Source organism: Nymphalis io, chromosome 27 (assembly GCF_905147045.1).
Source record: "Nymphalis io chromosome 27, ilAglIoxx1.1, whole genome shotgun sequence".
NCBI classification, from domain to species: Eukaryota; Metazoa; Arthropoda; class Insecta; order Lepidoptera; family Nymphalidae; genus Nymphalis; species Nymphalis io.
In genome coordinates this window covers 1,392,061-1,405,255 of record NC_065914.1, presented here as the reverse complement: position 1 = coordinate 1,405,255, position 13,195 = coordinate 1,392,061, and the positions used below count along the sequence as shown (strand labels likewise).

Here is a 13,195-nt window from a genome sequence, read left to right as displayed (position 1 = left end):
AAAAATATTAAACATTCCTTAAATCACCAATACGTTTACTTTGGGAACTAAAATGTTATGTCCTTTGTGACTGTAGTTACACTGCCTCACTCACCCTTAAACCCGGAACATAAGAATACTAGTTATTGCTGTTTGGCGGGAGACAGACTGGCTTGCACAAACCCCTGTCCTCCAATAAAAGTTTCCAGAACAGTTACCCTGGATACTAGTTAATTTTTCGTCCATAAAATCGAAGTAATTATTGAACGAGACAGGCTGCTAGCATTTTCACCATTCCACGCGGTCATGATTGTTACAGTAGCTAAGATAAAACTATATTTGTAAGTACTTCAATATATTATCATCAATATGAAATCAAAATAATTTTAAACCGTTTTTACATAAGATTAGATTTAATGTAAGCAGCGGTCCGGAATTTAGATTCTACCTCAAAATATATACATACATAGTTAGCATATATAATGTTTGTATAAAAAGCAATTATATACCTTATTTATTAATGAATTTTACATAAGTACTTTATATTAATATATAAATTACATTTATAAAAACAAATCTAGGAAGTTTGAAGTTTGATCGTAACCTACCTGACCTACCTGACCTACTTCTAATTGTAACATCGATTCGATAAACGAAAACATGAGCGATGGCCCAGTGATTAGAAAACTAGAATCCAAATCGATAATTCCGAGTTCAATCCCGGGCAAGTGCTTTTGAATATCCATGTCCTTAATATATATATATTTTTTATAGAATAGGAAGGCGGACGAGCATATGGGCCACCTGATGGTAAGTGATCACCAACGCTCTTAGACATTGGCATTGTAAGAAATGTCAACCATCTCTTACATATCCAATGCGCCACCAACCTTGGGAACTAAGATTTTACGTCCCTTGTGCCTGTAATTACACTGGCTCACTCAAAATATGTGTTGATAATTCATCTTGAGCTCAGCGGTTAAGGAAAACATCGTGACCATTGGAGAAAAGTAGTGGAATAAGCTCTAAAAACTTGCTCCTCAAAAGAGAGAAGGCCTTAGCCCAGCAGTGGGACATTTACATGCTGTTTTTTATTTTATATGACAACATAATAATAATGTCGACTAAACGTTTTAGATGTTAAAATTTCCGCTTTACTATTTCATAAAATAAATTATCTATCACCGGAAACAGATATGTTTTTTCCAACTGCCTCGTTGGCTAACTATAAGGTTCAGGCACCGGGGTTAAATTTAAAAGGTCATTGGATTTTTTCCGGAGTCTGGAAGTTGAAAGTTACACTCCTGTACCTCGGAAAGCATGTTGTTTTTCCAGTCGATTGCTGTCCCATCGGCACGCGAGTGCACCTGTGTTTGATCACATACTCGAGCACTATAATAATATCCTGCGCAGTTGGTATGCGTTTTTGGAGGAAATTGTGATCAAAAGGAGTTCGTTCAGGAGTACATAACCATGTTATGTGTCGAGAAATGCTCGATAAGTGTCATCGTCTTGAAGTTAACAACGCGACCGCACTATGATAATATATATGATAACTATAGTTCTCTCGACACTTGTTAAACATTCTTCGAAAAATACCGTGAGTGTTGCAAGTGAAATAAATTAAATATATCACTAATATTTGACTTATACAAAAACAGTTTGAAATTCTATTGACAAACATATCGTTTTGTAAAATATCATTAGACAAACACTCAATTAACAAATATTTTCACGTGCTGTAAGGCTTTTCTCTAAAAACAAACTCGATACTCACCGCAGAACGTTTGTGAAAAGTCAGAAAGTGACATGCAACATTGACCATAATAATTATAACATAACAAGAATACACGCCTCAAAATAGTATATCATCATAAGTCGGTTGTCAACATTTCACGGGTGAGTGATGTAAGTTCTTACAGAATAGCAATGCTGTTGATAAAGTTAATATTTTCTATTATAACTGATAAAATTATTAAATCAATCATTTATCAAATAATATATTATGTAATGATAATTTGTCCGGTAATTATTTGTCAAATTAATTCTTTATAGAAAAAGTCGATTATATAAAAAAATATAATGTTGAAAATATGATTCCTACATTGCCATTAGTTGTTTGTGAACTTATTATTTGCTAACTAATGTTCTTTATCAAATAACATGACTCTTTTTATATATCCACTAGTTTCCGTACTAAAACTTCGCCCGCGTGTAAGATATTAGGTCATTTTCTGAAAAAACAAATACTCACTTTCGCGTTTATAATATTAGTTATTATAGTCTCGCTTATTTGTTTTTTTTTTTTTTTAATTCGAATATTTCCTTATCTGTGCAAAACCACCGTATCGTCAAGCGAATAGCTGTACGCGATTACAAATTACGCAATAAACGCTCGATGTGCATAACTTATTGTACCGAATTAACGAAATGTCACGAACGAAAAGGTTGACCGTAGCCGGCCTGTGAAGGCGATCATGCAGGGTCAATTGGGAATGATATTTTAATCATACTATGGTTGCAAGGCTGCCTACATACAAGGAGAGCTGTCATTTATTAATCTATACTATTGTATGGGGCCGATTTCTTTGTTTGTGGGCGCGTTAATCTTTAAAACTTATTGGTTTAGATACGCAGTTTATTTAGAAAGTTTATAATACGCTAAAATAAACCAGTGGTGACGTGTACCGCAGGTATAGCCGCGCTGAACAATTAGTCTATTACAGTCACTAATAAATACATAAATTGAAATGTTTTACATAAAAAACAAACTTAGATATAAAGCTATTTTATGTACAATTTCTTTTCAGGTATTTTATTTTCAAATATTTGGAACCGAGGAACGAATGGTATTTAAAAATATTTTATAAAAATGAAATATGATTTTTTATTATTTTCGTATAAATTATTTGAAGAGAATTTTATAAAACACGACAACCTTAATATTTATGATTAAATAAACGAATAATTCTATTGACTGTGTAGGTACTTTAATTTAATTTTTATATATTATATTCATTTAGGTACGATTGTCACTCATTTGATACTTGTAACTCAATATTTTTTATATACATAATTTTATTTGGAATAAAATTTTATCTTTAGCAAAATTTGCGTATAAGATGTTTATAATACAATTAGATTCCGACCGCGCCTTCGCCCTTCGCGTGCTACCATCGTGAAAGCGATATTTCATGCTCCTTTGAGTGATTAAAACGTGAAAGACAGCAATAAATACACACACACACACTTGCATTTATAATATTAGTAAGGATTAGTGAGTGATTACAGCACACATTGTTAATGAAATGATTGTCTCCTGGCCATTGGACAAAAATTTAATTGTTACGATGACAAATATAAGCTTGACGTGTATTAACACAACATTACCAAGAATTACTGTTTGGCGGTAGAATATGTGATTAGTAAACGGTACCTATCCATAAAAATATGCTTGAATAAATCTATATTTATTTAGAATAAAACACTATACCAATTTAAGAATATTACATACAAAAAAATATACACGAAAATACCTAAAATATATATACAGACAAGTTAAGAACGATTCTTTTTTTTTTAATTCGGTACAAAAAGGCAGCATTTGTTATGCCAAACAGCTTTCAAGTTCAACGATTTTAGGCTTTAACCGAATTTGTCAGATACAGTTTAAAAATAACTGTTTATTTTAAATATATGTTATTTAGACATTGAAAGAATATTTATCATATCTTTTACCACCTGTCCGTCTTGATTTTGTATGTTTAAAATAAGATCTTTATTCTTACTTTTATAACCAATGAGATATATAAAAAAAAACAAATTGTCACTTTATCGTAATCGAATCGAAACGATATCGTTGCCGTAAAACAGTTTTCCTACTTATACAACGTATCGTAACCTTATTTCGTTAATTTAAATATCAAGTAATATTTCCAAAACCACTGGTTTGAATTGCAATCTTCATAACGCAATATGTATCTTTATAAAACGTTTAAAATAATGTTATTTATTTTGATATAATTCGTTTTTTTTTTGCACTTTTTTTAAAGATAGAAAATTTTACTGTGAGTTATCTATAAAATATATGTAGGTATATCCGTTGCTGCCATTTTTGTGGATCTTTAAGATCACTATAAAATAATCTATATGCCTAAAGTTTAAAATTCCCATTTGCGAAATTTCAAATTAAAAAATATTAATATCCTAACGTCGCAAGTATTAATTTTTCAAATGATTAATAATTTTAATGTTATAACTCACTTGTTAACTCTTGATTGGTTCCCGTTCATTTCTGGCATAAAAGAGCAAAGCAATAACACTACGGCCCCTAAATAAAACAATCTCTAAGCAATAACACGTCAAAAGACCTCATTAAAAACGCAATCGCATTTATAATATTAAAGTGCAATCGTAATGTTAATATTATTTAGTTATGCCATTAGGAATTTATATAATTATATGGTTTTTAGTCTTACTAATGAACCACATATAATTCAACCCAATGTCACGGATAAGAAATAAAGTAATAATATTTCACTGTCAAACATAGAGGCCAAACGCGCGTTTTTATTCATTAATTGTTAATAAATTATTGTATTTTGTGATCAGTGGAATTTATATAATTTATCTGTGATCGCTTTACGTTTAATACTTATCCTGACTTACTATCAACGCATAACGAAAATAAAGTTTACTGATGGTAGTTCTTTGTGCAAGCTCGTCTGGGTAGGTACCACCCACTCATCAGATATTCTACCGCAAAACGGCAGTACTTGGTATTGTTGTGTTCCGGTTTGAAGGGTGAGTGAGCCAGTGTATTTACAGGTACAAAGGACATAACATCTTAGTTCCCAAGGTTGGTGGCGCATTGGCTATGTAAGCGATGGTTAATATTTCTTACAATGCCAATGTCTATGGGCGTTGGTAACCGCTTACCATCAGGCTCATATGCTCGTGCACCTACCTATTCTATATAAAAAAATTGAATTTGATACCATAAAGAATATGAATAATCATTAAAAAATACTGAATTATCTATGGTCTTATCCTAATATTCAGTATTGACAGTTCGCTTCAAGGCTATGTGTGAGTAAGGTCTGTCAGTTAACTCATACAGTTGACACTGTAGTTGTAACTTGACAACTTGTCTTGTGTTATAACTTACAATACGTTAAATATCGTGTATAGTTGAATTAATAAATACTAAAGACAAATAATAACAATAATACAGGAAGATAGGTTCATTTTATTTAATTTGAAATGTTATCGTTAATTAAGATTTTTATTTAAATTGCAACCTTAGGTGAAATATTAAAGTTTTTGTTTTTTAAAGTTAAAAGAAATTTTCATACTTATTTTACACGTACGTAATCTGGTATGGCCGCTAGGGCTTATAAAATGGCTATTAAAAAGTGCTTAGTAAGAAAGCGTATCTTGAATAAAGTACATTTTAAGTTAAATTTGTCCTTTCTTGTAAAAAATTGACGATTTTTTATAAAAAACCTTCCAAATAATATGTATGCATGTATTTTTAATAATTATTAAGTATTATTATCATTAATAAGTTTATTAGTAATAAGTTAATATATTATTTTTATCATTTTTTTTGTTTATGATGTTGTCGGCATCCATTTTTGAATTTCTTGATCATTTTTTTTTTTAACTAAGCAAGAATCCTTAACGTTCAGCCTCCAAAACCTTACAAGATTTACCCTGTCCTCTTGGCTAAAGATGTAAATATATTATTCGTAGAGATATATTTTAAAGGTACATTAAGGAAAATTTATTTATAAACTGGAGCCAGTGACGTAGACGTGATCGGTTTATGAATGTACCGATCTCAATGCGCGAAATTTTATTTTCCTTATATTTAAAGAAAATAATTTTAAGAATATGTTCTTGATTAAGGCCGTGTTAAAGCCTTATTTATTGGTAGCAGGACTTTGTGCAAGCCCGGCCATCAATTATTTCTACAAACAGCAATACTCAGTATTGCTCCGGTTGTGTTCCGGTTTGAATGGTAAGCATACGTAACAAACAGGCATAAGGGACAAAACACCTTAGTTTCCGAGGTTGGTGGCGCATTGGTGATGTAAGGAATGGTTAATATTCCTTACAGCACCAGACATCAAACATGCTTGTCGCGCAATCTATTTGAAATAACAAAAGCTACCGTATTTAAATATAGATTCTAGTAACTTTTTTAATACCTTTACTAAAATGTACGTAGAATGCAAAGAAAATATTTTAGAGCACAAAAGTGTGCACAAATACTGTTTAAGTTTGTTTTCCCTCTCTCTCACGTTCAGAGAGGTTGGCAAATAGGACAGCTCATCGTCGTCTCCACCGAGCGGGACCGGGATTAGCTTTTTTTTTACTATTAATAGGCCAGCGTTTGACAGTTGACTTGCCTGATGTTAAGCATCGATACGGTCTAAGATGTAGCACGCTTGGCTATAAGAAACCTGTTTACTCTGGATTTGAAGACACCAACATTGTACCTATCGGGAAATAAGGACTCAGGCAAAGCATTCAAAAGCTTATTACAATTAATAAAGATTAAAAATAAAACATATCTATAATTTAAAAAAAAAAACGAATTCAGTGTCAATGGGGATGATGTAAGGATTCTAACGGTCCCCCATTCCAAATGCCTGTTCAGGCATTTAAAAGTTTTTTTTATGGATAAATAGTGAATGTGGCATACATAAATGGACCCTAAAAACACTACACTCGCTTATCCGGCAAGGTTTCGGCCAAATTTAAATAATTGAAACTATTTTTATCATTATTTTTCTTATTCTGCAATTTAATATATAAAAATTGTTTTATGTCATATTTAATTGACATTATTTATCTAATTACTGTTGAATTATTTAAATACGCTTAATATTGCTTAAAATTCATAAATAAATTCTTCTCACAAAGATAAAAGTATATTTAGCGATCGTTCTTCGTGTCATCCTCAACAGACGTGACTTTGGAAGAATGTAAGTGCACTAAAGTACATAAATCCACAATACTATTAAAAAAATAAACGTCACTTCTAAATGTAATTGCTTTGTTTAGATATTGTAACGGTTTTGTCTGTGGTATTACGTATTTATTGTATTAATATCAAATGGCCAGTTTCAACTGAAGCTAGAACTGAACTAGTTGAAGCTGGGCTGGACTGGGCTGGACTGGAGATACATAATAATATATAAATAAAAACACGCAGACTCATAAAACCCAATCTAAATAATAGAAAAAACACTAAACAACGTTGAGATCATTTCAATAAAAAAAAAACATTTATGCCGATAAGAAAGTCGGCTATCAAGGTTGTTAATTTATTGCAATAACATCATATTATGATGTAAAAATCTTGCAATATGTATAATTTGTTTGGGCCCTTAACTCGATTAAGGGACCGTTCGCACGGGAGTTAAAATAAACGCAGCGTAATAAGCGCTCGGAATCAAAACGAGCATTCAAAATATCATTTCGTGCAATTACATTTTTAAAATGAAATCGTAGCAATAAATTATAATTATACTTTATTTACAAAATGGTTATTTTTTTTTTATAGAATAGGAAGGTGGACGAGCATATGGGCCTCATGGTAAGTGGTCATCACCGCCCATAGACATAGGCATTGTAAGAAATGTCAACCACCGCTTACATCACCAATGCGCCACCAACCTTGGGAACTAAGATTAAAGCGAACATAGATTTTGAATGTATACGTGCAATAATACAATGTATACTAACTCCAAGCTCTTTTTATTTTCCATATAATCTTATTCATACAAATATGCCTTTAATTAATATACTTCAAAATGAACTTTTAATTTCATTCGGTAAATACCTATATATGTATCTACCTAAATATTAATTAAGGGATTTTAAAAGGTCAACGTTTTTTTCAAGATATTGTTTTGTTAACTTTTTGAATCTGTATAATTATTTATAATTTACTAAATTGCTTGAATTCGTTTTAAGTGGAAAAAAAATTGGTGTGTAAACGAGTTAATTGTTGTATAATGTACGTGGTGTTTCCCAATTATAATAAAAAAAAATTATGTATTAATAAACACATAATTTGAATTAGCTGGTGCATTTATTGAACAATATCATTTAAGGATTAAAATGGACCGAAATAATGCTGACAGGAATAAACACGCTTTATGGTAGAACTTTGTGCGAGCCCATAAAAATCATAATATCTATTCAATCGTATAAAATAACGTGCGTAACATAACTATAGGTTTATTCTGTAAGAACAAACTCGAAACTCACCGCAGAAAACGGTCGTGAAATGTCGAAAGTGATATGCGATATTGACCGTTATAATTATAACATTTCAATAATACACGCATCAAAATAGTATATCACCATAAGTAGCCTGTCAACATTACACGGATGAATGAAGTGAGTGCTTATAGAAACGCTGGTAAAACTCTCATGCGAACGATTCCTAAGTGTTTCAAGTGAAAGAGATCATTGTACGAAAAAGTCAGAATTTCGGTCAAGTTCGTGGCGTGATTCGAAACTGGTTAAATAATTAATGAACTTAATATTATGTTGAAATAACAGCGAGTTACAAATACTTCGGTAGGGCAGAACACCTGTGTGGTGTACACATACGCTATTCTAATCGGAGTAAATATAAACAAACCTTAAATTTATCCCATGTGATTTGCTTATAACAAAGCAGAACTTGCTGTATACCGCAAACAATTCTCGATCAATTTACCTTTATTTATATTGCAACACTATTCCAATAAACTATTATTATAATCACTTTTATTTAACTTCCAATTCCAAAGTTCCGCGGACATTATAACAACATTTTATCGTGAATTCCTAGTGTATATCGCTTCAATTCGATGTCAAAGTTATTTATTTGTCTTTACCCCTCTTGTGGTTCTAATAGGCTATACAATAATATGTTAATTAGTAATTTATAATATGAATATATTGTTAGCAATTGTCTGTGGAAAATAGCACTGGCAATTTACACATCTTAGCTGTCAATGGCTTCATTTGGTTTTTTTTATTATTGTTTTAGACACGTAAATGTTAGATGTCAGTGTGGGATACCGAGATGATTTATAAATTATTTTTATTACATGATTAACTGAATTTGAATTGTTCCTCTCGTGTCTTGATAAAATGTCCTTAAATTCATAATTTTGTGATTAATAACTTTTTTAATTGATATTTCACTTATGTTCTAAAATTATATTATCTGTATCTATCCATTTGGCTAGGGTGACACATCGCGGAGCGCGGGAAAAATAGAATATATATTAGAATTGGCGCGAAGTGACGTTTGTGTCCATAGCGAGCTGATGGAGTATTTTATTTAATATTTAATACCTAATTAAATGTTATAAATTATATATACGGCTTAAGAATTTATTTCTCAAACAAAATAATACAATTTACTTTAAATATTTGAGAAAACAAGATTAACATCCTTAAATATTACATATACATATACAACACACGGGCTGTACATAAAAATAAAGAACAGCAAATTAAACTCTTCACTTAAAATAATGTGGGTATGACAAAACCAAGATGCAATGTTACTTATCATAAACGATAAGTTATAGCAATTACATAGCAATTGATATTATTATCTTTAGTTAATTTACACATTAAAATTTTGTAAGAAAATACAATAATCAAATAAAAATGTAGAAAATAAGGCGTTGATAGTATTAAATGACTCTTAAAGCAAGTTCATAACACATGCGAGTACTTTTTTACTTTATATATCTGTAAAACAGTTCTTTGTCTTGGTTATGTTACAGTCTAGGTGAGATGGTTATAGTTATCGACCAATGGCAGCTTTGATAACAACATTATTAGTCACTTCTGATTGGTAGTTTTTACTTTTGGAAGAGCATTATAATTCTTTTTTGATTGGCTAATACGGAAAATACAATATACAAACGATAATCACCAATTTATAATATTATTGTCTTAGCATTCTGTCTGGATGCATTTGTTCACTTTCAAAATAAATTATTATATCATAATACATATATATATATATATATGATGGATATAGGGGATGGGGGAGGCCGAAGAAAGTGTGGATGTATTGCATAATAAAGGGTATGTGTATGAAAGGGGTAAGTACTTAGATGATAAGTATCAGGGAGAAGTGAAAGGAAAAAACATGTTGTGCCGACCCCACGTAGTGGGGATAAGGGCAGGAAGAAGCAGAGAATTCAGTTTAGTAATCATTTTTGTGGTCTCCTATAATTGAAGGAGCACACATATTTGAAAACATTATTCGAAAAAAAAAAAAACAAATAAATTTCTCATTTATTATACCATTGTAATTTGGGATTTTATACAACCGTGAGTTGACGAAGGAGGTTACTTTAAATGATGGATTACATCGATTTTACAGCGTCCAGGGACTTTGAGGCTTTGTATGTATAATGTAAAGTAAAAATAGTTTTTTTTTTTAATTCAAATACAAGTGACAATACTTATAAATCGTCCAGCGCTACCGGTTCGGAATGTGGATTCTACCAAGAAGAAACACAGTAGTAACTCTTTTGTTAAGAAGATACAAGTGTATGTAATTACACTACACGTGATCCAGCAACAATTCAATCCACGCATTTTTCAGAACTAGTAGCCTCTAAGTGTTCTAATGTTGGGCTCTGCCTCTTGACAAGGCTTAAAGATTATTCCACCATGCTGCTCCAATGATTACTCTTGTGACAGCACATGCAGGTATCCTCACGATGTTTTCCTTCATCGCTGAGCACGAGAATTATAACGCATGAATATTCAATGGTGCTTGTCTCGAATATTGAATGGTGTTGTGTTGAACCGGCTTTATAATATAAATCCCACAATTTTGTTGTTTTAATTGCTTTCATTATTTATTTAAATATTTAATATTATTTCAAGTCAGTCAAACGAATATTTTAAATTATAATTGTATAATTAATTAATTTAATCCTTATTATTGTAGTTTTTTTTTTAATTTGATATAATTTTAATAATTGTGAGAGTCACTGTAAAATAAAGCCGAGATAGCCCAGTGAAGAACGCGTGAATCTTAACCGATGATCATGGGTTCAAACCCGGGCAAGCACCACTGAATTTTCATGTGCTTAATTTGTGATTATAATTCATCTCGTGCTTGACGGTGAAGGAAAACATCGTGAGTAAGCCTAATTTCACTGAAATTCTGCCACATGTGTATTCCATCAACCCGCATCGGAGCAGCGTGGTGGAATAAGCTCCAAACCATCTCCTCAAAAAGGGAGAGGAGGCCTTAGCCCAGCAGTGGGACATTCGCAGGCTGTCACTGCACTGTATGCTTCAAATAAAAACTTAACAATGTAGGGTAGCTATGTATTTGAGATGTGAACTTGTGGCTAACAAAAATAAACATGAAAATCGCTTAATAGACTAATGTTATACACGAACATAGGAATTAAGTTACTAGGTGGTGTCTGGGAAGGTATCACCAACTCAACAGATATTCTATAGCAATACTTATTATTGTTGCATTCCGATTTAAACAGTGAATGATCAAACAGTGTGACTTCAGGCACAATTGACATAACACCTTAGTTTGCAAGCTTGGTGGCGCATTGGCGATGTAGGGAATGGTATTAATCATTTCTTACATCGTCAATGTCTATGGGCGGTGGTGGCCTTTAACCTATAACTTTAAGAAACGTTCTTTGAACTCTGTAAAATATAAACAGTTCTTATCGTATGTCCGTTTGATTAAGTTAATATACATTACGAGTAAATAATATCAGCAACTGTGTTTAATTTTTTCAATCGGACTAATGTAATTTAATTTGACTTTTTTATGTATGGTTGGGCAAACGAGAAGAAGGTTCACCTTATGGTAATTGACTACCACCGACTATGGCACTTGCAACACCGGAGGGCTTGCATGCGTTGCCGGCCTTTAAGGAATGAGTCCGCTCTTGAAGGTTTCTATAACATATCGGTTCGGAAAAGTCGCTGGCGAATGGCGAAGAATGGAAAAAAAGACACAGAATGGTTGTTGGAGGCAAGTAATGCCATAAAAAACAGAATTTACATACGATCCTGAGGTTAAGGTGTTCAAAAGAAACGTCAGGTCTTTACAAATAATACACATAAGATTGATACATATTTGCTTATATTAAAGTTTGAGCCGAGATGGCCTAGTGGTTAGAACGCGTGAATCTTAACCGATGATCGTGGGCTCAAACCCGGGCAAGCACCACTGAATTTTCATGTGCTTCCGTAACAGCCTGTGAATGTCCCACTGCTGGGCTAAAGGCCTCCTCTCCTCTTTTTGAGGAGAAGGTTTGGAGCTTATTCCACCACGCTGCTCCAATGCGGGTTGGTAGAATTCACATGTGGCAGAATTTCAGTGAAATTAGACACATGCAGGTTTCCTCACGATGTTTTCCTTCACCGTAAAGCACGAGATGAATTATAATCACAAATTAAGCACATGAAAAAAAGCCTTGTCGGTTATCAAGTAATATTATAATCGCGTTTGCAGGGAGTATTCAAATTATGTTGATTTTCCCTCAATGATGTTTGTTTTCTGCCATTATTTTTTGCTTAATTGTGTACTTATAAAAATGTAATGTAATATCATAATTTAGAGACTGAAATTTTTATTAATCAGAAATCTGTTTAAATTTTCATTATTATTGGATGCCAAGGATTACTAAATATGGTCAAAACATAATATTTGCGTGGGATATTCGCGTAGAAAGCGCACGCGCATTGTACGTAATTTATTATACCATAGACATATATATGACATTTGCATACCATCTCATGGTTGTTGTGACGGGATATTAATGTCCCAGGATATTATTATTATTTTTGTAACATCAAAAATGAAACTGCAAATAAATAATTTGAATTTGATGGATGAATCTTTCTTTTACGCAAACACTGGTGGTAGGGATTTGTGCAAGCTCGCCTGGGTAGGTACCACTCACTCATCAGATATTCTACCGCAAAACAGCAATACTTGATATTGTTGTGTTCCGGTTTGAAGGGTGAGTGAGCCAGTGTAATTACAGGCACAAGGGACATAAAATCTTAGTTCCTAAGGTTGGTGGCGCATTGGCTATGTAAGCGATGGTTGACATTTCTTACAATGCCAATGTCTAAGGGCGTTTGGTGACCACTTACGATCAGGTGGTATATGCTCGTCCGCCTTCCTATT

At 32.3% G+C, this 13,195-nt stretch overlaps 2 protein-coding genes across 4 annotated transcripts in view; both read right to left on the bottom strand.

Moving 5' to 3' along the window:
• The window catches only part of LOC126778820 (ribosomal RNA processing protein 1 homolog), a 171,248-nt gene that overhangs the window by 46,843 nt on the left and 111,210 nt on the right, over positions 1 to 13,195 (bottom strand). The gene's annotated exons all lie outside the window — the stretch shown is intronic.
• Positions 1 to 13,195, bottom strand: part of LOC126778843 (putative fatty acyl-CoA reductase CG5065) — a 38,254-nt gene that overhangs the window by 24,317 nt on the left and 742 nt on the right. The window contains exon 1 of one of the 3 annotated variants that reach the window (XM_050502546.1): positions 4,243 to 4,335. The exons of the other annotated variants lie outside the window; for them this stretch is intronic. Coding sequence (XP_050358503.1) covers positions 4,243 to 4,280 — 38 coding nt within the window. The 5' untranslated portion in view covers positions 4,281 to 4,335. Of the gene's footprint in view, positions 1 to 4,242; positions 4,336 to 13,195 lie in introns of those variants that run through there. 3 annotated transcript variants of the gene reach the window in all.